The sequence below is a fragment of the Protopterus annectens genome, chromosome 9.part0 (genome assembly GCF_019279795.1).
Source record: "Protopterus annectens isolate FY-2018-M chromosome 9.part0, PAN1.0, whole genome shotgun sequence".
Classification (NCBI taxonomy): Eukaryota; Metazoa; Chordata; order Ceratodontiformes; family Protopteridae; genus Protopterus; species Protopterus annectens.
Genome location: NC_056743.1, coordinates 1,333,008,928 through 1,333,032,619, shown reverse-complemented (window position 1 = coordinate 1,333,032,619; position 23,692 = coordinate 1,333,008,928). Strand labels below are relative to the sequence as shown.

The 23,692-nt window shown below is 36.8% G+C and overlaps 1 protein-coding gene across 1 annotated transcript in view; it reads left to right on the top strand.

The window, feature by feature from the left end:
- The window catches only part of LOC122810671 (nodal homolog), a 26,886-nt gene extending 4,030 nt beyond the window's left edge, over window positions 1–22,856 (top strand). Inside the window, exons 2-3 of the mRNA XM_044082240.1 lie at window positions 4,559–5,361; window positions 22,678–22,856. Coding sequence (XP_043938175.1) covers window positions 4,559–5,361; window positions 22,678–22,830 — 956 coding nt within the window. The 3' untranslated portion in view covers window positions 22,831–22,856. The remainder of the gene's footprint in view (window positions 1–4,558; window positions 5,362–22,677) is intronic.
- Window positions 22,857–23,692: the final 836 nt, after the last annotated feature.

The following is a 23,692-nucleotide window of genomic DNA, read 5'->3' as shown; positions in this document are numbered from 1 at the left end:
TAGAAAGATGGTATACTCTCTCAGTACAGCAATCTCCTTTCCCTGCAGATAGATTTGTTTTCAATTTACTAACTTTTCAATGATCTGTGTCTATAAACAGACTTGAAGCCAATTGCTGCCCCTGTAATTGCTGCCAGTTTTTATATTTAGACCCCATACCTCTCAACCTCTTAGTGCAAGAAATCTGGTCAAAGCCTAAAACAATGGAGTGATAAAGGCCCAAAACAAGGACTAACTTTAAATATTGCTCTTGCAAACTTAGAAAGTTGCTAGAATAACAGGATTTGTGTTAGCATGTATTTTCTGAAGGATCTGAAGTCTGAAACTCAAATTTTGTCATTATTTAGTGACTTCAATGCTAAATGATTTGCTAGAAAACCACACATTTTATAAGGAAAAGATTGAAAATATGAGGCAAAAATCTGGACATTCTGGAAAAATCTGAACAGTTGAGAGGTATATTTAGACCACCGCTTAGTTTGTTCCTGTTCACATCATTGCTATTGGTGGTTTACTACTCCCAGTTCTCACTTTCTGTTGATATCATTTCTGCCAATTTGTTGTACCTATTCTATCTACCAAAAGCTATTTTTACAATTTTTATAGATGTTTGTTTCTAACCTGTCCTACACTTACATGTTACATCATTGCTTTTAGTTTCTGAACAATATTTATAATCCATTTCCTGTCTGTAGCCCACTACCAGTTTTTGTATCATTCCTATCGCTCCGTTGCTGTCAGCATCGCTGTACTTCGTGTATGCATCAGTTATTGTTTTTATTTCTGAAGTCAGATTTTGCTTTTTTTTCATTTTACTATTGTTTGTATCACCAATGTCAATTTATGTACATGGCGCACTTCTCAGTTTGTATAACTGGTGTCACTGTTTATACCTCATCTCTCAGTAGTATGTAGTAATGATGTCAGTTTATATATACCACTGGTGTTACTTTTTTACAGATTCCATATCACAGTTGGTTGTATCACCAATGTCAGTTTCTCTTAGCTTTTCCCTGTCATTACATCAGTTCTTCATTTACTCCATCTTATAAATAATACTTGCACTAATGCTTTCTGTTTTAAATATATGGATACTTTTTATGCACCATAAATTATTAGCTAACTGCATACAGCTACAGTTGTGGCAGAATTACCTTTACTTCAGTAACTACACACCCCAATGTTAAGACCTGTTACGCGGGATCTCATTTTTTTAATCCATGCCTTTCACTTAAGTTTTGTGATCTTGCAAGTTATATTAAATAAGAGGATACAGTTGTAGAGGGTTGACCACAGAGATTATCATCCAGGCCTGTGTTTATTTTTTCCCTATTTCCTGAATTGGGACATGGCCATAGTGAGTCTTAATTTAGTGCATAATATTTATTTAGTTCATTTTATATGTATCTGAAAGTTGCTGCTTTTAATGCAACAAACTTTTATGACAAAAAGCCAGTACGGAGTAAAGGTAACCATGCAGTTCATGGAGTCACAGGGGGATCATAGCTGTACTTCTGTATATTTATGGATTCATTTGTTAATTGGGTAACTGAACTGCCCTTCGATCATGTTTTAGCCAAGACTCAGGCCAAAAGACAGGATTCACATTTAGAAAGCTAACTCACAAAATGTTCAGTATAAAATAATATATATGTATAAGGTCCACTTAATGTTCTAGAAAAGATAAAATTTGATACACAGCATCCAACTGTTTGGAACTGGCTATATCCCAATAGGTGAAAATTATGGGTCTGTGACATGGCATCGAAAAGGCCTTTCATCAAACAGCTTTATAATCGAAAAAACGTGTTAATAGAAGTCACTTTTGTGAGATTGCGGTACAGCGAAGATTGGAAAATTTGCCTTTTCCTCACTGTAGTGCGATCTCAGAGTTGGTATACTGTATATATTTAGTGGGGGGTGTGGGTCAACTTCTGTTAATGCAGTTTTCAATTATTAAGTTGTCTGATGAAAGGCCTTTTCGTTGCTGTGTCATAGACCTAAAAATTACATACAACCTGACATGACAGAAATGTACTTAATTATAATATTTACAATATGTGCAAGTTTAGGATTACTAAAATGACCATTCGAAATGTTGTATAATATGCTGCAAATCAATTATTTGGTGATATTTTGAGTGGTGTAGTGGTCTGAAAACTCTAGGAGGGTATGGTGTGAGCCTTAGTGTATGAAATAATAAATATGAGGTAGGGAAGACAAGAGTGTGGAAGGAAAAGGGTGATGGAAATATATTAGTAACATGTCAAAGTACAAATATGTGAGAGTGAGGTCTACCAGGATTCAGAATATGTTATTTATTGGGTTAGCATTTGCATTGTGCTTCATAAACAATCTACATTGTGGGGTTAAAGCTCGAGAAGTCATAGTCTGTCTGGATTTGATTAAGACAGATGCATTAGTTGCTTATGACCTAAGGACATAAAGACAGGGAGGGGGGAGAGAGAGTGAAAGAGAAAGCGATTGTTGGCTAGGGGTGGACCATGTTAGGTTATTTGATGTATAAGACTTCAGAACAGTTTTAGTGGACCTCCTAAGTAATACGGGAAACTATTTAGCATTTTGAAGCAGGTACAGTGATGTTCTCATGTGCTGGCCTGAGTAATGAATCATTAGCTTTGCCTTGTGGTAGTTTGTATGAGTTTGTTATTATAACCATAATACTTGGTAGGGCTGGGAGTTATACAGGGATTTACTCCTAATTATCCAAGTCTTTTCATGAAGGCAAACCCCAGGGGATCAAACACATAGGCCATGAAGAATTAGTCCTGCATAATTCTCCTTGTATTATAGGTATTATATCATATCAAAGCTTGTAATTTTTAATACTTGATTGATATTAGTTTTATAGTGCACAAGTACTGCGCACATGCCATTTCTTGCTTTATAGTAAAGATTATGAAATTTCAGATGAGAAAATATCCAGCAAGTAATTTATAGTGTAGACATAATTTTGTTTTATAGGAACATGCTCATGAACTTTGTACAGCCTTTTATTACAAAATACAGCTTCATAATAGCAATATAACATGAATTAGACTGCCGTTATGTTGTGTATTTAAACGACTTCACAGAAGCAGCTGCATAATTCATATTTAAGTATTATTACAGGTGTAACTTATATATTATATAACTAATAATAATATGTAACTTAGATATTTTTTCTTTTGTTGCATGGTGTGTAGAACCCACTACTGTACACAAAGTACAACAGTTAAAGTTGTAATTTCAAAATATAGAGATGTTTTAGTACTGTACAGTGCACAGTTGGACATGTCCAGCACTGTAAAAGTAAGCCCAGTTATTTCTTAAAAATTACAAGATTTGACTTGGTATAATAGCTATAACACATGAAAGGGGTAGAGTCAAGCAAGATTGACCCATGAGTTTTATCCATTGGGCTTTACACCAGGGATCGAATGTCAAGAGAAATAACTGCATAAATTTTGCATTTGCCTGGCCTTATAAACATTGCATGATATTTATTAGGTTAGCAGCCAATTGTACACCCATATTTCCAATAGCTTGTCTTGGACCGAAGGTGGGATACTGGCCTAAACTCATATGATGTCGTACAGTTTATCTCCTTTGAAGGATGTATAACTATGGTCAGTTTCCTGATTTCAATGAAAGTATATGTGAAAAGAAAAAAATGCATAATGTGTGTTAGTGGTCTATCATTTTACAATGTTGGCAGTTAAGAGTTATTGTGAGTAAAGGGAATGAAAAGGCAGTATCATAATTCTGATGGGTTTAACTTTTATCTTTGGAGAGGCAGAAGGACAGTCTGAGAAGTTAGAAGTTACAAATGACAGTGAATTATTTCTGTTGTAGGGGCTGGTGACTTGAACTGTTGTAGTCTGTATGTCTGAAGACCCTTTTTGAAGAGTTCTGGTATATGGACTTGTGAAAGTGGCAGAGTTTCTGGATTGCTAAGTTATGGTATTGAGTTATAATTTAATGTCTGTGGGTTTTTTATTTTTATTTCTTTACACAACTTTTTGGATGACCAAGAACAGACCGCATCAAAGACATGCATATATTATCATAAATCCAATGTTGTATCTAAAATTAAATTAAATTAGCCTTTACTAGAAATCCCTGTAGAGCTGCAGTTTGTTACAATATATTGCACTGGTGAATATGTGACTCCAGTGAAGATTTTACATTACCCAAAAAGTTCCTTGAACCACTTGTACTATCATGCCTGTATAGGTCAGTTCGGTAAGTGTATCCACCCTTTGATACCCATTTTCATTTTTTTCATCTGTGGGGCTGATATTGTTAATTTCTTAATTGGAAAAAGAAAGCAACCGTTTTGAAGCTAGATCCCTTTCCTATGTCAGGAAACTCTTTGCTTACTGTTCATCCTGAATCCTCTATGGCATAAGCTATAGCTTTACAATTGGTATGGTGGACATGGTTTAGGATTCACTTCTGAATAAATTAAAATAGTGTATAAAACTTGTACTGCATGTCAGACTATCATTATGTTTTGTATTTTCTAACAATCTGAATATTTTTTTTATTTTTATAGGTTGTGTACAAGATGGTGACTACTGGAGCATCACATTTGATATGTCATCTGTTTCATCCAATGCAGAACTTCACCTGGCAGAGCTTCGCATCCACTTGCCCCCATTTTCCTACTCCAGAAATGTAACAATCAGGATCTATCACTCAGAGAATTTCAAGTGTCAAGATCAGGAGACATGCCAGGGAAAACTGCTGTTGGGCATGTTCACTGCCACCCCGTCATCCACAGCATCTTCATGGAAAGTGTTCAATATCACATCAATGATGAAGTATTGGCTGGAACGGGGAGCAAGGTTCCATGCTGGAAGTCACCATCCAGTTCACGATATGGGAGATGATACTACGGCAGCAGCATATGAGGATTACATTGGAGTGACTCACAATCCAAAACTGAATCCACATACTCAAAAACATTCAGTACATCATACTGTTGACAAAGTGTTAATGGTTATTTTCTCTAAGCAGAAGCCTTTGAAGCATTCATCTCATTTTCCAACACTACTGAAGACTGTGGAAGAATTTCGACACAGTGCCAAAGAAGATACTTCGGTGAATGTTGGAGGTCGGAGGCACAGGAGGAACAGAAAAGGTGAAGAAGGAATGATAATGGCCAACAGGACAGAGACAATACCAGAAGGTACCAGTCCTTTATGTAGGAAGGTGGACATGTATGTGGACTTCGACCAGATTGGCTGGGGAGGATGGATTGTGTACCCTAAACGGTACAATGCCTACAGATGTGAGGGTGACTGCCCGAGTCCAGTGGATGAAAGCTTTAAACCAACCAATCATGCATATATGCAGGTAAGGAATAATTTCAGTGCAAATTGGTTTTGTACTGAGACCGTACTGATTTCCACATAAACTTAAGAATTGTAGTAGAGCAGTTCTGAGTTGCTTCTGAATTTAAATGAGTGTTTCTGGGATTTATATTTGGAAGTAACAGTTATTTTTTCTGCTGAAAGCAACACCGATTTACTGTAACAGAAATATATAAGGGCACATTTCAGAGAAAGATAAGTACTATTAGGACCATTCATACTAATCCAATACATTCAAATGAATAGGGATCTCCTAGTGCCCTAAAAGTCAACAAGAGATCACCTCTAACTCTCCTATAGGACAAGGAATACAGGCCTAGTTGGCTCCCTGCTGTAAATCTGAGCCCTGTAATTGTGAGTCCCAGTAAAAAAAAAAAAAAAAAAAACAGGAAAACTAAAAGAGAATAATAAATTTTGACAATTTTTGTTCTCCTTTAAAGATATTTTGTGCAGGGGACAAGTTCCCCTGCACCCCCAGTGTAGAAACCTATACTCTCTCCTAGAGTCCTGTTAGCTATATGTAGTAACTCAAGACTGCTGTACTCTGAGGATATATTCTGAGACAGAATGATCTCAGACTTAGTATATGTAAGTCAATATTTTCATGTATTTACTCTGTCTTTTCCACAGGTGAGGCTTGGAATTTAAAACCATTTCTATATTACGCTCCCTACACTACTACACCATGCTACAACCACATGCACACACATAAACACACAGATATATATCTATATCTATATATATATATATTTATATATATATATATATATATATATATATATATATATATGTATGTACACACACACAAACACACACACACACACACACACACACACACACACACACACACGTGTGTGTGAACACATGCATTGTATGCAGAGTGTGTAATATCAGAATATGAGAAGCACATGCATTTTATGCAGATTGTGTAATACGCCTTGTGTACAGAGTGTGTAAAAAGAGTAGAACACGCATTGTATATAGCATATGTAACATGAGTAGCATGTACATTGTATGCAGAGTGCATAATATGTGTAACAAATGTATCACCTGCACTAGATGTAAATATTAAATAAAAATCACGTGGTGACCTTTTGTAGACATTTCAAAAACTTAAAGGACTTACAAGGGATGTCAGTTTGCTTGAGGAGGCTTGGTGCTTAACAGCCCTTTCTATATTTACCATGCCTGCAGTGATCTACTGGTATGTTTGGATATTTATTAGTTATTTTTTGTACAGTATGTATGTGCTGCAGTCAACTCTATGAAGCATCTTTTTCATTGTGTAGTTTGAGTCCATCTTATGCAACAAATTAGGAATGAAGTTTAGAAAAAAAAGATTGTTGTTGCCCACTTCCTCCATTCAAGGTGTTCCAGCTTTCCTAATATGTTGCTTTTATGGCCCAAATATTTTTTTTTCTAAAGGAAACTAACAGTCTTCAATTAAACACAACTATTGTCAAATAGATGTCCTGAACTATTTTCCACTTGTTACACTTATCAGCCTTCTGTTGTCTTGGCTTTCCTGGTAACCTTCCTATTGATAGCTACAACATACATTCCATCTGCCTCTGTCTTTCATTTTCATTTACTTATTTTGGTATTACTAACTTCTGCTAGTTTTCTTATAAACTGTGAGGGTACCTGTTTTGACATTACTGACTTCTACTAGTTTACTTATGAACTGTGAGGATACCTATTTGGTATTACTAACTTCTGCTAGTTTTCTTATAAACTGTGAGGGTACCTCTTTTGGCATTACTGACTTCTACTAGTTTACTTATGAACTGTGAGGATACCTATTTGGTATCACTAACTTCTGCTAGTTTTCTTATGAATTATGAGGGTACCTGTTTTGGTATTACTGACTTCTGTTAGTTTTCTTATAAACTGTGAGGGTACCTGTTTTCGTATTACTAACTTCTACTAGTTTACTTATGAACTCTGAGGATACCTATTTCGTATTACTAACGTCTGCTAGTTTTCTTATTAACTGTGAGGGTACGTGTTTTTGGTATTATTAACTTCTACTAGTTTACTTATGAACTGTGAGGATACCTATTTGGTATTACTAACTTCTGCTAGTTTTCTTATGAACTGTGAGAGTACCTGTTTTGGTATTACTAACTTCTACTAGTCTACTTATAAACTGTGAGGATACCTATTTGGCATTACTAACTTCTGCTAGTTTTCTTGTGAATTGTAAGGATACTTATTTAGTATTACTAACTTCTGCTAGTTTTCTTGTGAACTGTGAGGGTACCTGTTTTGGTATTACTAATTTCTGCTAGTTTTCTTATGAACTATGAAGGTACCTATTTTGGTATTACTAACTTCTGCTAGTTTTCTTATGAACTGTGAGGATACCTATTTGGTATTACTAACTACTGCTAGTTTTCTTGTGAACTGTGAAGGCACTTGTTTTGGTATTACTAACTTCTGCTAGTTTTCTTGTGAACTGTGAGGGTACCTGTTTTGGTATTACTAACATCTGCTAGTTTTCTTGTGAATTGTGAGGATACTTATTTGGTATTACTAACTTCTGCTAGTTTTCTTGTGAACTGTGAAGGTACCTGTTTTGGTATTACTAACTTCTGCTAGTTTTCTTGTGAACTGTGAGGGTACCTGTTTTGATATTACTGACATCTACTAGTTTACTTATGAACAGTGAGGATACTTGTTTAGTATCACTAACTTCTGCTATTTTCTTGTGAACTGTGAGGATACCTGTTTTAGTAATACTAATGTCTGCTAGTTTTCTTGTGAACTGTGAGGGTACCTGTTTTGGTATTACTAACTTCTGCTATTTTCTTGTGAACTGTGAGGAGGGTACCTGTTTTAGTATTACTAACTTCTGCTAGTTTTATTGTGAACTGTGAGGATACCTATTTGGTATTACTAACGTCTGCTATTTTCTTGTGAACTGTGAGGGTACCTGTTTTGGTATTACTAACTTCTGCTAGTTTTCTTGTGAACTGTAAGGATACCTATTTGGTATCACTAACTTTGGCTAGTTTTCTTGTGAACTGTGAGGGTACCTGTTTTGGTATTACTAACATCTGCTAGTTTTTTTTGGAACTCTGAGGGTACCTGTTTTAGTATTCCTAACTTCTGCTAGTTTTCTTGTGAACTGTGAGGGTACCTGTTTTGGTATTATTAACGTCTGCTAGTTTTCTTGTGAACTGCGAGGGTACCTGTTTTGGTATTACTAAGGTCTGCTATTTTTCTTGTGAACTGTGAGGATACCTATTTGGTATCACTAACTTCTGCTATTTTCTTGTGAATTGTGAGGGTACCTGTTTTAGTATTACTTCTGCTAGTTTTCTTGTGAACTGTGAGGGTACCTGTTTTAGTATTACTAACGTCTGCTAGTTTTCTTGTGAACTGTGAGGGTACCTGTTTTGGTATTACTAACTTCTGCTAGTTTTCTTGTGAACTGCGAGGGTACCTCTTTTGGTATTACTAATGTCTGCTAGTTTTCTTGTGAACTGTGAGGATACCTATTTGGTATAACTAACTTCTGCTATTTTCTTGTGAACTGTGAGGGTACCTGTTTTAGTATTACTAACTTTTGCTAGTTTTCTTGTGAACTGTGAGGGTACCTGTTTTAGTATTACTAACTTCTGCTAGTTTTCTTGTGAACTGTGAGGGTACCTGTTTTGGTATTACTAACGTCTGCTAGTATTCTTGTGAAATGTGAGAATACCTATTTGGTATCACTAACTTCTGCTATTTTCTTGTGAACTGTGAGGGTACCTGTTTTAGTATTACTAACTTATGCTAGTTTTCTTGTGAACTGTGAGGGTACCTGTTTTAGTATTACTAACTTCTGCTAGTTTTCTTGTGAACTGTGAGGATACCTATTTGGTATTATTAACTTCTGCTGTTTTTCTTGTGAACTGTGAGGGTACCTGTTTTGGCATTACTAACGTCTGCTAGTTTTCTTTGGAACTGTGAGGGTACCTGTTTTGGTATTACTAACTTCTGCTAGTTTTCTTGTGAACTGTGAGGATACCTATCTGGTATTACTAACTTCTGCTAGTTTTCTTTGGAACTGTGAGGATACCTATTTGGTATTACTAACTTCTGCTAGTTTTCTTGTGAACTGTGAGTGTACCTATTTTGGTATTACTAACGTCTACTAGTTTTCTTGTGAACTGTGAGGGTACCTGTTTTGGTATTACTAATTTCTGCTAGTTGTCTTGTGAACTGTGAGGGTACCTGTTTCGGTATTACTAATTTCTGCTAGTTGTCTTGTGAACTGTGTGGGTACCTGTCTTGGTATTACTAACTTCTGCTAGTTTTCTTGTGAACTATGAGGGTACCTGTTTTAGTATTACTAACGTCTGCCAGTTTTCCTGTGAACTTTGAGGGTACCTGTTTTGGTACTACTAACATCTGCTAGTTTTCTTTGGAACTGTGAGGGTACCTGTTTTGGTATTACTAACTTCTGTTAGTTTTCTTGTGAACTGTGAGGATAACTATTTGGTATTAGAAACTTCTGCTACTTTCCTTTGGAACTGTGAGGATACGTATTTGGTATTACTAACTTCTGCTAGTTTTCTTGTGACGTGTAAGGGTACCTGTTTTGGTATTACTAACTTCTGCTAGTTGTCTTGTGAGCTGTGAGGGTACATGTTTTGGTATTACTAACTTCTGCTAGTTTTCTTGTGAACTGTGCGGGTACCTGTTTTAGTATTACTAATGTCTGCTAGTTTTCTTTGGAACTGTGAGGGTACCTGTTTTGGTATTACTAACTTCTGCTAGTTTTCTTGTGAACTGTAAGGATAAATATTTGGTATTACTAACTTCTGCTAGTTTTCTTTGGAACTGTGAGGATACCTATTTGGTATTACTAACTTCTGCTAGTTGTCTTTTAAACTGTGAGGGTACCTGTTTTGGTATTACTAACTTCTGCTAGTTGTCTTGTGAACTGTGAGGGTACTTGTTTTGGTATTACTAACTTCTGCTAGTTTTCTTGTGAACTGTGAGGGTACCTGTTTTACTATTACTAATGTCTGCTAGTTTTCTTGTGAACTGTGAGGGTACCTGTTTTGGTATTACTAATGTCTGCTAGTTTTCTTTGGAACTGTGAGGGTACCTGTTTTGGTATTACTAACCTCTGCTAGTTTTCTTGTGAACTGTGAGGGTACCTGTTTTAGTATTACTAACTTCTGCTAGTTTTCTTGTGAACTGCGAGGGTACCTGTTTTTGCATTACTAACGTCTGCTAGTTTTCTTATGAACTGTGAGGATACCTATTTTGTATTACTAACTTCTGCTATTTTCTTGTGAACTGTGAGGGTACCTGTTTTGGTATTACTAACTTCTGCTAGTTTTCTTGTGAACTGTGAGGATACCTATTTGGTATCACTAACTTCTGCTGGTTTTCTTGTGAACTGTGAGGGTACCTGTTTTGGTATTACTAACGTCTGCTAGTTTTCTTTGGAACTGTGAGGGTACCTGTTTTAGTATTACTAACGTCTGCTAGTTTTTTTGTGAACTCTGAGGGTACCTGTTTTTGTATTACTAACTTCTGCTAGTTTTCTTGTGAACTGTGAGTGTACCTGTTTTGGTATTACTAACGTCTACTAGTTTTCTTGTGAACTGTGAGGGTACCTGTTTTGGTATTACTAACTTCTGCTAGTTGTCTTGTGAACTGTGAGGGTACCTGTTTTGGTATTACTAACTTCTGCTAGTTGTCTTGTGAACTGTGTGGGTACCTGTCTTAGTATTACTAACTTCTGCTAGTTTTCTTGTGAACTATGAGGGTACCTGTTTTAGTATTACTAACGTCTGCTAGTTTTCTTGTGAATTTTGAGGGTACCTGTTTTGGTAGTACTAACATCTGCTAGTTTTCTTTGGAACTGTGAGGGTACCTGTTTTGGTATTACTAACTTCTGTTAGTTTTCTTGTGAACTGTGAGGATACCTATTTGGTATTACAAACTTCTGCTAGTTTTCTTTGGAACTGTGAGGATACGTATTTGGTATTACTAACTTCTGCTAGTTTTCTTGTGAAGTGTAAGTGTACCTGTTTTGGTATTACTAACTTCTGCTAGTTGTCTTGTGAACTGTGAGTGTACCTGTTTTGGTATTACTAACTTCTGCTAGTTGTCTTGTGAGCTGTGAGGGTACGTGTTTTAGTATTACTAACTTCTGCTAGTTTTCTTGTGAACTGTGCGGGTACCTATTTTAGTATTACTAATGTCTGCTAGTTTTCTTGTGAACTGTGAGGGTACCTATTTTGGTATTACTAATGTCTGCTAGCTTTCTTTGGAGCTGTGAGGGTACCTGTTTTGGTATTACTAACTTCTGCTAGTTTTCTTGTGAACTGTGAGGATAAATATTAGGTATTACTAACTTCTGCTAGTTTTCTTTGGAACTGTGAGGATACCTATTTGGTATTACTAACTTCTGCTAGTTGTCTTTTAAACTGTGAGGGTACCTGTTTTGGTATTACTAACTTCTGCTAGTTGTCTTGTGAACTGTGAGGGTACCTGTTTTGGTATTACTAACTTCTGCTAGTTTTCTTGTGAACTGTGAGGGTACCTGTTTTAGTATTACTAATGTCTACTAGTTTTCTTGTGAACTGTGAGGGTACCTGTTTTGGTATTACTAATGTCCGCTAGTTTTCTTTGGAACTGTGAGGGTACCTGTTTTGGTATTACTAACTTCTGCTAGTTTTCTTGTGAACTGTGAGGGTACCTGTTTTAGTATTACTAACTTCTGCTAGTTTTCTTGTGAACTGCGAGGGTACCTGTTTTTGTATTACTAACGTCTGCTAGTTTTCTTATGAACTGTGAGGATACCTATTTTGTATTACTAACTTTTGCTATTTTCTTGTGAACTGTGAGGGTACCTGTTTTGGTATTACTAACTTCTGCTAGTTTTCTTGTGAACTGTCAGGATACCTATTTGGTATCACTAACTTCTGCTGGTTTTCTTGTGAACTGTGAGGGTACCTGTTTTGGTATTACTAACGTCTGCTAGTTTTCTTTGGAACTGTGAGGGTACCTGTTTTAGTATTACTAACTTCTGCTAGTATTCTTGTGAACTGTGAGGATACCTATTTTGTATTACTAACTTTTGCTATTTTGTTGTGAACTGTGAGGGTAACTGTTTTAGTATTACTAACTTCTGCTAGTTTTCTTGTGAACTCTGAGGGTACCTGTTTTTGTATTACTAACTTCTGCTAGTTTTCTTGTGAACTGTGAGGGTACCTGTTTTGGTATTACTAACATCTGCTAGTTTTCTTTGGAACTGTGAGGGTACCTGTTTTAGTATTACTAACTTCTGCTAGTATTCCTGTGAACTGTGAGGATACCTATTTGGTATCACTAACTTCTAATATTTTCTTGTGGACTGTGAGGGTACCTGTTTTAGTATTACTAACTTCTGCTAGTTTTCTTGTGAACTCTGAGGGTACCTGTTTTTGTATTACTAACTTCTGCTAGTTTTATTGCGAACTGTGATGGTACCTGTTTTGGTATTACTAACGTCTGCTAGTTTTTTTTGGAACTGTGAGAATACCTGTTTTGGTATCACTGACTTTTCCTAGTTTTCTTGTGAACTGTGAGGATACCTATTTGGTATTACTAACTTCTGCTAGTTTTCTTTGGAACTGTGAGGATACCTATTTGGTATTACTAACTTCTGCTAGTTTTCTTGTGAACTGTGATGGTACCTGTTTTGGTATTACTAACGTCTGCTAGTTTTGTTGTGAACTGTGAGGGTACCTGTTTTGGTATTACTAACTTCTGCTAGTTGTCTTGTGAACTGTGAGAGTATTTGTTTTGGTATTACTAACTTCTGCTACTGTTCTTGTGAACTGTGAGGGTACCTGTTTTAGTATTACTAACGTCTGCTAGTTTTCTTGTGAACTGTGAGGGCACCTGTTTTGGTATTACTAACGTCTACTAGTTTTCTTTGGAACTGTGAGGGTACCTGTTTTGGTATTACTAACTTCTGCTAGTTTTCTTGTGAACTGTGAGGATACCTATTTGGTATTACTAACTTCTGCTAGTTTTCTTGTGAACTGTGAAGATACCTATTTGGTATCACTAACTTCTGCTATTTTCTTGTGAACTGTGAGGGTACCTGTTTTAGTACTACTAACTTCTGCTAGTTTTCTTTTGAACTGTGAGGGTACCTGTTTAGTATTACTAACTTCTGCTAGTTTTCTTGTGAACTGTGAAGGTACCTGTTTTGGTATTACTAACGTCTGCTAGTTTTCTTGTGAACTGTGAGGATACCTATTTGGTATCACTAACTTCTGATATTTTCTTGTGAACTGTGAGGGTACCTGTTTTAGTATTACTAACTTCTGCTAGTTTTCTTGTGAACTGTGAGGATACCTATTTTGGTATTACTAACATCTGCTAGTTTTGTTTGGAACTGTGAGAGTACCTGTTTTGGTATCACTAACTTCTGCTAGCTTTCTTGTGCACTGTGAGGATACCTACTTGGTATTACTAACTTCTGCTAGTTTTCTTGTTAACTGTGAGGGTACCTGTTTTGGTATTACTAACGTCTGCTAGTTTTCTTGTGAACTGTGAGGGTACCTGTTTTGGTATTACTAACTTCTGCTAGTTGTCTTATGAACTGTGAGGTACCTGTTTTGGTATTACTAACTTCTGCTAGTGTTCTTGTGAACTGTGAGGGTACCTGTTTTAGTATTACTAATGTCTGCTAGTTTTCTTATGAACTGTGAGGGTACCTATTTGGTATTACTAACATCTGCTAGTTTTCTTTGGAACTGTGAGGGTACCTGCTTTGGTATTACTAACTTCTGCTAGTTTTCTTGTGAACTGTGAGGATACCTAGTTGGTATTACTAACTTCTGCTAGTTTTCTTTGGAACTGTGAGGATACCTGTTTGTTATCACTAACTTCTGCTATTTTCTCGTGAACTGTGAGGGTACCTGTTTTAGTATTACTAACTTCTGCTAGTTTTCTTGTGAACTGTGAGGGTACCTGTTTTAGTATTACTAACGTCTGCTAGTTTTCTTGTGAACTTTGAGGGTACCTGTTTTGGTATTACTAACTTCTGCTAGTTTTCTTGTGAACTGCGAGGGTACCTGTTTTGGTATTACTAACATCTGCTAGTTTTCTTGTGAACTGTGAAGATACATATTTGGTATTACTAACTTCTGCTATTTACTTGTGAACTGTGAGGGTACCTGTTTTGGTATTACTAACTTCTGCTATTTTCTTGTGAACTGTGAGGATACCTATTTGGTATCACTCACTTCTGATATTTTATTGTGAACTGTGAGGGTACCTGTTTTAGTATTACTAACTTCTGCTAGTTTTCATGTGAACTCTGAGGGTACCTGTTTTAGTATTACTAACTTCTGCTAGTTTTCTTGTGAACTGTGAGGATACCTATTTGGTATTACTAACTTCTGCTAGTTTTCTTTGGAACTGTGAGGATACCTATTTGGTATTACTAACTTCTGCTAGTTTTCTTGTGAACTGTGAGGATACCTATTTGGTATTACTAACTTCTGCTAGTTTTCTTTGGAACTGTGAGGATACCTATTTGGTATTACTAACTTCTGCTAGTTTTCTTGTGAACTGTGAGGGTACCTGTTTTGGTATTACTAACGTCTGCTAGTTTTCTTTGGAACTGTGAGAATACCTGTTTTGGTATCACTGACTTTTCCTAGTTTTCTTGTGAACTGTGAGGATACCTATTTGGTATTACTAACTTCTGCTAGTTTTCTTTGGAACTGTGAGGATACCTATTTGGTATTACTAACTTCTGCTAGTTTTCTTGTGAACTGTGATGGTACCTGTTTTGGTATTACTAACGTCTGCTAGTTTTGTTGTGAACTGTGAGGGTACCTGTTTTGGTATTACTAACTTCTGCTAGTTGTCTTGTGAACTGTGAGAGTATTTGTTTTGGTATTACTAACTTCTGCTACTGTTCTTGTGAACTGTGAGGGTACCTGTTTTAGTATTACTAACGCCTGCTAGTTTTCTTGTGAACTGTGAGGGCACCTGTTTTGGTATTACTAACGTCTACTAGTTTTCTTTGGAACTGTGAGGGTACCTGTTTTGGTATTACTAACTTCTGCTAGTTTTCTTGTGAACTGTGAGGATACCTATTTGGTATTACTAACTTCTGCTAGTTTTCTTGTGAACTGTGAAGATACCTATTTGGTATCACTAACTTCTGCTATTTTCTTGTGAACTGTGAGGGTACCTGTTTTAGTACTACTAACTTCTGCTAGTTTTCTTTTGAACTGTGAGGGTACCTGTTTAGTATTACTAACTTCTGCTAGTTTTCTTGTGAACTGTGAAGGTACCTGTTTTGGTATTACTAACGTCTGCTAGTTTTCTTGTGAACTGTGAGGATACCTATTTGGTATCACTAACTTCTGATATTTTCTTGTGAACTGTGAGGGTACCTGTTTTAGTATTACTAACTTCTGCTAGTTTTCTTGTGAACTGTGAGGATACCTATTTTGGTATTACTAACATCTGCTAGTTTTGTTTGGAACTGTGAGAGTACCTGTTTTGGTATCACTAACTTCTGCTAGCTTTCTTGTGCACTGTGAGGATACCTACTTGGTATTACTAACTTCTGCTAGTTTTCTTGTTAACTGTGAGGGTACCTGTTTTAGTATTACTAACGTCTGCTAGTTTTCTTGTGAACTGTGAGGGTACCTATTTGGTATTACTAACATCTGCTAGTTTTCTTTGGAACTGTGAGGGTACCTGCTTTGGTATTACTAACTTCTGCTAGTTTTCTTGTGAACTGTGAGGATACCTAGTTGGTATTACTAACTTCTGCTAGTTTTCTTTGGAACTGTGAGGATACCTGTTTGTTATCACTAACTTCTGCTATTTTCTCGTGAACTGTGAGGGTACCTGTTTTAGTATTACTAACTTCTGCTAGTTTTCTTGTGAACTGTGAGGGTACCTGTTTTAGTATTACTAACGTCTGCTAGTTTTCTTGTGAACTTTGAGGGTACCTGTTTTGGTATTACTAACTTCTGCTAGTTTTCTTGTGAACTGCGAGGGTACCTGTTTTGGTATTACTAACATCTGCTAGTTTTCTTGTGAACTGTGAAGATACATATTTGGTATTACTAACTTCTGCTATTTACTTGTGAACTGTGAGGGTACCTGTTTTGGTATTACTAACTTCTGCTATTTTCTTGTGAACTGTGAGGATACCTATTTGGTATCACTCACTTCTGATATTTTATTGTGAACTGTGAGGGTACCTGTTTTAGTATTACTAACTTCTGCTAGTTTTCTTGTGAACTCTGAGGGTACCTGTTTTAGTATTACTAACTTCTGCTAGTTTTCTTGTGAACTGTGAGGATACCTATTTGGTATTACTAACTTCTGCTAGTTTTCTTTGGAACTGTGAGGATACCTATTTGGTATTATTAACTTCTGCTAGTTTTCTTGTGAACTGTGAGGATACCTATTTGGTATTACTAACTTCTGCTAGTTTTCTTTGGAACTGTGAGGATACCTATTTGGTATTACTAACTTCTGCTAGTTTTCTTGTGAACTGTGAGGGTACCTGTTTTGGTATTACTAACGTCTGCTAGTTTTCTTGTGAACTGTGAGGGTACCTGTTTTGGTATTACTAACTTCTGCAAGTTGTCTTGTCAACTGTGAAGGGTACCTGTTATGGTATTATTAACATCTGCTAGCTTTCTTTGGAACTGTGAGGGTACCTGTTTTGGTATTTCTAACTTCTGCTAGTTGTCTTATGAACTGTGAGGTTAACTGTTTTGGTATTACTAACTTCTGCTAGTGTTCTTGTGAACTGTGAAGGTACCTGTTTTAGTATTACCAACGTCTGCTAGTTTTCTTGTGAACTGTTAGGGTACCTGTTTTGGTATTACTAACTTTTGCTAGTTTTCTTGTGAACTGTGAGGATACCTAGTTGGGATTACTAACTTCTGTTAGTTTTCTTTGGAACTGTGAGGATACCTGTTTGGTATCACTAACTTCTGCTATTTTCTTGTGAACTGTGAGGGTACCTGTTTTAGTATTACTAACTTCTGCTAGTTTTCTTGTTAACTGTGAGGGTACCTGTTTTAGTATTACTAACGTCTGCTAGTTTTCTTGTGAACTGTGAGGGTACCTGTTTTGGTATTATTAACTTCTGCTAGTTTTCTTGTGAACTGCGAGGGTACCTGTTTTGGTATTACTAATGTCTGCTAGTTTTTTTGTGAACTGTGAAAATACCTATTTGGTATCACTAACTTCTGCTATTTTCTTGTGAACTGTGAGGGTACCTGTTTTAGTATTACTAATTTCTGCTAGTTTTCTTGTGAACTGTGAGGGTACCTGTTTTAGTATTACTAACTTCTGCTAGTTTTCTTGTGAACTGTGAGGGTACCTGTTTTAGTATTACTAACGTCTGCTAGTTTTCTTGTGAGCTGTGAGGGTACCTGTTTTAGTATTACTAACTTCTGCTAAGTTTCTTGTGAACTCTAAGGGTGCCTGTTTTAGTATTACTAACTTCTTCTAGTTTTCTTGTGAACTGTGAGGATACATATTTGGTATTAGTAACTTCTGCTATTTTCTTGTGAACTGTGAGAGTACCTATTTTGGTATTACTAACGTCTGCTAGTTTTGTTTGGAACTGTGAGAGTACCTGTTTTGGTATCACTAACGTCTGCTAGTTTTCTTGTGAACTGTGAGGATACCTATTTGGTATTACTAACTTCTGCTAGTTTTCTTTGGAACTCTGAGGATACTTATTTGGTATTACTAACTTCTGCTAGTTTTCTTGTGAACTGTGAGGATACCTGTTTTGGTATTACTAACGTCTGCTAGTTTTCTTGTGAACTATGAGGGTACCTGTTTTGGTATTACTAACTTCTGCAAGTTGTCTTGTGAACTGTGAGGGGTACCTGTTATGGTATTACTAACGTCTGCTAGTTTTCTTGTGAACTGTGAGGGTACCTGTTTTAGTATTACTAATGTCTGCTAGTTTTCTTGTGAACTGTGAGGGTACCTGTTTTGGTATTACTAACATCTGCTAGCTTTCTTTGGAACTGTGAGTGTACCTGTTTTGGTATTTATAACTTCTGCTAGGTTTCTTGTGAACTGTGAGGATACCTATTTGGTATTACTAACTTCTGCTAGTTTTCTTGTGAACTGTGAGGGTACCTGTTTTGGTATTACTAACGTCTGCTAGTTTTCTTGTGAACTGTGAGAGTATCTGTTTTGGTATTACTAACGTCTGCTAGTTTTCTTGTGAACTGTGAGAGTACCTGTTTTGGTATTACTAATGTCTGCAAGTTTTCTGTGGAACTGCAAGGGTACCTGTTTTGGTATTACTAACGTCTGCTTGTTTTTTTTGGAACTGTGAGGGTTCCTGTTTTAGTATTACTAACTTCTGCTAGTTTTCTTTGGAACTGCAAGGGTACCTGTTTTGGTATTACTGACTTCTGCTAGTTTTCTTTGGAGCTGCGAGGGTACCTGTTTTGGTATTACTAATGTCTGCTAGTTTTCTTTGTAACTGCGAGGGTACCAGTTTTAGTATTACTAACTTCTGCTAGTTTTCTTTGGAACTGCAAGGGTACCTGTTTTGGTATTACTGACTTCTGCTAGTTTTTTTGTGAACTGTGAGGGTACCTGTTTTAGTATTACTAACTTCTGCAAGTTTTCTTTGGGACTGCAAGGGTACCTGTTTCGGTATTACTGACTTCTGCTAGTTTTCTTTGGAACTGTGAGGGTACCTGTTTTGGTATTACTGACTTCTGCTAGTTTTGTTTGGAGCTGTGAGGGTACCTGTTTTGGTATTACTAACTTCTGCTAGTTTTGTTTGGAGCTGCGAGGGTACCTGTTTTGATATTACTAACTTCTGCTAGTTTTCTTTGAAACTGCGAGGGTACCATTTCTGTTTTCTTCTTGCTTCCATTTCTGTGCTTACTCACATTCTTTCCTTAAATCATCCAGCAGCTCACCCTCTTCCTACTCTGCCTTTACTTTTATGTAATCTGTATGTAACTTGCTGTTGTCAGCCCTGAGCGTGGTATAAAATTACCTACTTCAGAATCATTAATACCAAAATCCTGAGTGTAGAGTAATGAATGTGCACAATACTGTGACAGAGAATCATTAAGATTTTAATCCTAATTATACAGTCAGAAGCAGTGGAGCACTACTGTTATATTAATGTTAACTGTTGAGAACACATAAATAAAATGTTGGTCTCTGTGTGTGGGGTGGGATGGGGGGTGAAGGTGCAGTCTCCAAACACATGCTATTTCATTGTTCTCACCTGAGACTGTAAAACCTTAAGAGATCAATGCACCACTTGGGTTTATCTAACAACAGGAATTGCATGAATCTCAGGGATTACATGACCTCTGAATGAGAATAATTACATAGTGGGTTGGGACACAGCTCATCACACATATTACAGGGGGTACTTGACCACCTGCAGAAAGTTTTATTCAGAGATCTGATGTAGTGACAGTGTTAATACTGTTGCAGGATTCTGGGCAGTTGTTTTAGAGCTATCTATCTGCAGTAGTGTAATAGTTCTTCATTCAGAATATTGGGCTTTAAGTAGGTTCGTTTTTAGCCTGTTGGTCTCATTATTTTAAAATGCCGTCAGGTATGGTTTCAGCTTATTTTGGGATTTTGTTAAACATTGACCCCTCCCCTCCCCTCTCCTCCCAAATTCAACAACTATTTCTGAATGTGGTGCATGTCCACTGTGTTTTCCTGTCTTCCAGCTAGATTCTGGTTGGACCCAATAAAAAAAGTCTTAATCGTCTTATAATTAAAAAATTTGTAAAAAAAAACCTCATGGGAATTTACGGCTAGGCTTTTAAAGATCCTTATGGATCAAAAGTCTAGCATGTACCCGTGAACCTAAAAGTGTTTTATTCTTGCAGGGTGACAAACCCTCCTGCACCTCCTTCCACATGCAGGGCATCACCCCTACCCCATTACTTAATTATACTAACTATATGATGACACAGCTATGCAGAAAAGAGAAAAGACCAAACACAATGAATTACTGCTTCTGCATAAACAGAAATTGAATTACTGCTTCTGCATAAACAGAAATCATGTTGGCAGTGGGTTTCTGTGGGAAACACTCATTGAGAAGTTCACATCAGCAAATGAACATCATAGAGTTGAAACTTCATCTACTTAATCCTCAATGAAGACTAATGTAACAGGGTGTTGCACTTTGTCCTGACTGTTACCTCAGTGAGCAATGTTCAATTAGTAGCTGTAGCCCTGGAGAAGCCAGACACGGGGAGGAGTAAAGGGGTATGATCCACTCACCTCTTCTGCAGGATGGAGAGGATACACACACTCTTGGGGGTACACTTGAAGGCATCATTTCCCTTGTAGATAATGAGAAAATCACAGTCCATGTTTTGAGGGGACGGGCAAGGTTGCATGAAGGAAATTCCCCTTGTTGAAGTGAGGGGATATCCTTTTCAGGTAGCCCAGTGCACTTTCTAGCCCTCATACTATACACAATGAATGTATGGAGGTTAGAGCTAGAAATACAGAAAAAACTGTGAACTACAACATATAGCTGACCAAATGATGCCCTGCATTTGACCCTCACCCTGGTGATGAGGAACAAATGTGCTAATTGTCTGGGAGGTGGCTGATGATTGACAGATGGGGGGGGGGTAAAATCAGTAAAAAAATAGAATATTAACAGAACATGTTCAAACTATGATATATACTCATATGTACTCATCCTCCCAACTCTTTAAGATGTCTTGTTCATTCTTTATGTCCTTTGTCTAATGAGCTTTTTTAGTATCCAGTTCCAAATTAGAAATTAAAAGTACACTGCAGGCACATGCAAAGTTGTGGAGTGATAATTATAACCATATAGTGAGGATGTCATCAATGAACTTGATTCCGAGTCTTTCTCTTTATTCACCTCACGAGATATTGACTCTTGAGCCCTACACTGTCTAGCTATGTTCATACTATCAGGCTAGATCTGACAATATACCATTTATCTGTAGTTATTTCTATGGCTGTATCTGTCTGTTTCAAAATTTCACCCAAGTGTCCAGATAGACTCCATACCAGTCAGCCTGGGAGATTTGTAACATTATCTAAAACAAGATATGTGTCCATGATTATATCTATACTATTTGTTTATTCTTAGGATACAGTTGCTTTGGCTATACTTCACCTCTTATGCAACTCTATGACCCATTCTCTCTCTTGTTGCCTCCATAAGAATCTCATCTTTGCCTCAAAAAATTTGCAGATCACTTAACCAGACAGTGCACCTGGGCCACCCCTGAAATGGGACAGTTTGTCCAGTGAGCCTATCTAGTCAACAAATAGATAAAATAATGAATTAAATAAATAACAGAATACTATTTAACCTTTGATGTCAATCAGAAAGTGCTTCACACTAGTGCAACTTGTCTAATCTGGTTCTGATCTCTGAATAAAGTGTTATTTTGCTTTGCAGTAATGAGGAACACTGCCCCTACACAAATCTTCTCCTGCCATGATTGTATTTCTACTACTAATACTTTTTAGTAGGGGGTCATACATGTCTAACATATTAAGGTCCAGTGATCTATAATTCCACTTGTATTTAGGGATACTACATTTAGAGGTACTTCTTGTTATGATCCTTCCATCTTGATAAGCTTGGGTCCCTATCCTTTGAGCAGAGGAATTACATATTAATGTTATGTGCTTATCATTACCATAATGATAGCTGTATAGGACTAGGTACTTCTTCTACGATCCACCCTCCTTCCCCTAACCTATTCACTCTGGTCGGGAAATTATTTCAGAGCGCCTTGTTTCCTTCTTAGAGTTTCTTGCTTTCTCTGCCTTAGTGTGGGATTCCAGAGGTCTGGAAAATGGTCCTTCTCTACACAGGATTATGGATAAAGGGGAGGAATTTGGCAGCTTAGTAAAGCTTTAGATGCTGAACTGACTAAGCCCTGCTGGACACAAGTCCTGTAAGTAAAGGAAGTTGAATCTGGCTCTACACACCTGTCATTATGGTAACTACATAAATTTCATTTTCGTAATCTTTAATAGTGGTAATCAATAATTATTAAGACAGATGTACAATAGCTCAGTCACATGGATGAAAAGTGCAAGTAACTAAAATCTGTAAGTTACCCAAAAAGTGAGAAAATAAGTAGAAAGGCTGGGTGGAAAATGTTTTAACTTCTAATAGAGATGATGTTACTGTGTTTTTGTTTGATTATACTGGGGAAAATAGAATTTAAAAAAATATATATTACAAAAACAAAAGTAGCACTTATTAAAATATTCTTTCTTTTTCTTCTTTCAGAGTTTATTGCGGCTGTATCATCCTAATCGAGTACCTTGCCCATTCTGTGCACCAGTTAAACTGAGTCCTCTCTCTATGTTGTACTATGAAAATGGAGATGTTTTACTTCGTCACCATGAAGACATGATTGTGGAAGAGTGTGGATGCCATTAAATGAACTTAAGATTTGACTGTAATCTTTTAATCACACCAGAAGCACTGAAACCATTTGCTAAATGAAGGAGATATGGCCTGAAGGAGACAAAGTATGCACTGCACTGACTGAAAACAGAAATGTTTAATAGTTTTTACGATATGCATCTCTGGACTTTCCATAAACCTCACAATGTGGGGTTTGGCCCTATAAGACACAGTGTTACTCTCTCTTCAAATCTACTCCATAAAAGACATTGTGTAAAGTATCCAGACTTTATATTCATCCATCATACCCTACTGGTAGAACAAGAAAAATATGTCCAGAGCTCTTATACAGTATTCCATGCAGTATAGTAAACTGGCCTTATTGTTGCTGTGTTAGAGGTTGTTGTTTATTCTGACTTCAGCTGGAGTTGTACCATCTATTTTTAATCACTGGCTTGTACCTGGCTCAGCTTTTGAGCCTATGACCTTTTCTAAGTTACGCTGTAATCATACCATTGCATAGGCATGTTTTTTATCTCTAAAGAGAGTGTGAGTGAGTGAGTGAGTGAGTGAGTGAGTGAGTGAGTGAGTGAGTGAGTGAGTGAGTGAGTGAGTGAGTGAGTGAATGAGAACAAGTCCGGTAAACCTGTGCTAACACATTTCCATGTACAAGTCCTACTTACAGTGTTTAATCTTGGCTGTCTGTTCAGCTGTTTTTAGACTGGCAGACTCCTACAAGGTAGACCAGATCATTTTTGTTTTATTTCTTGTTTAATTATTCAGATCAAAATGTTATGCAGCTCTACACCTGTAGCTTTATAAATTTGCAGGCAAAGCCTTGTTGTTTCTTACAACAAGCTACTGAGTGCTGTGTAGAATTTTTGCAGAATTTTAA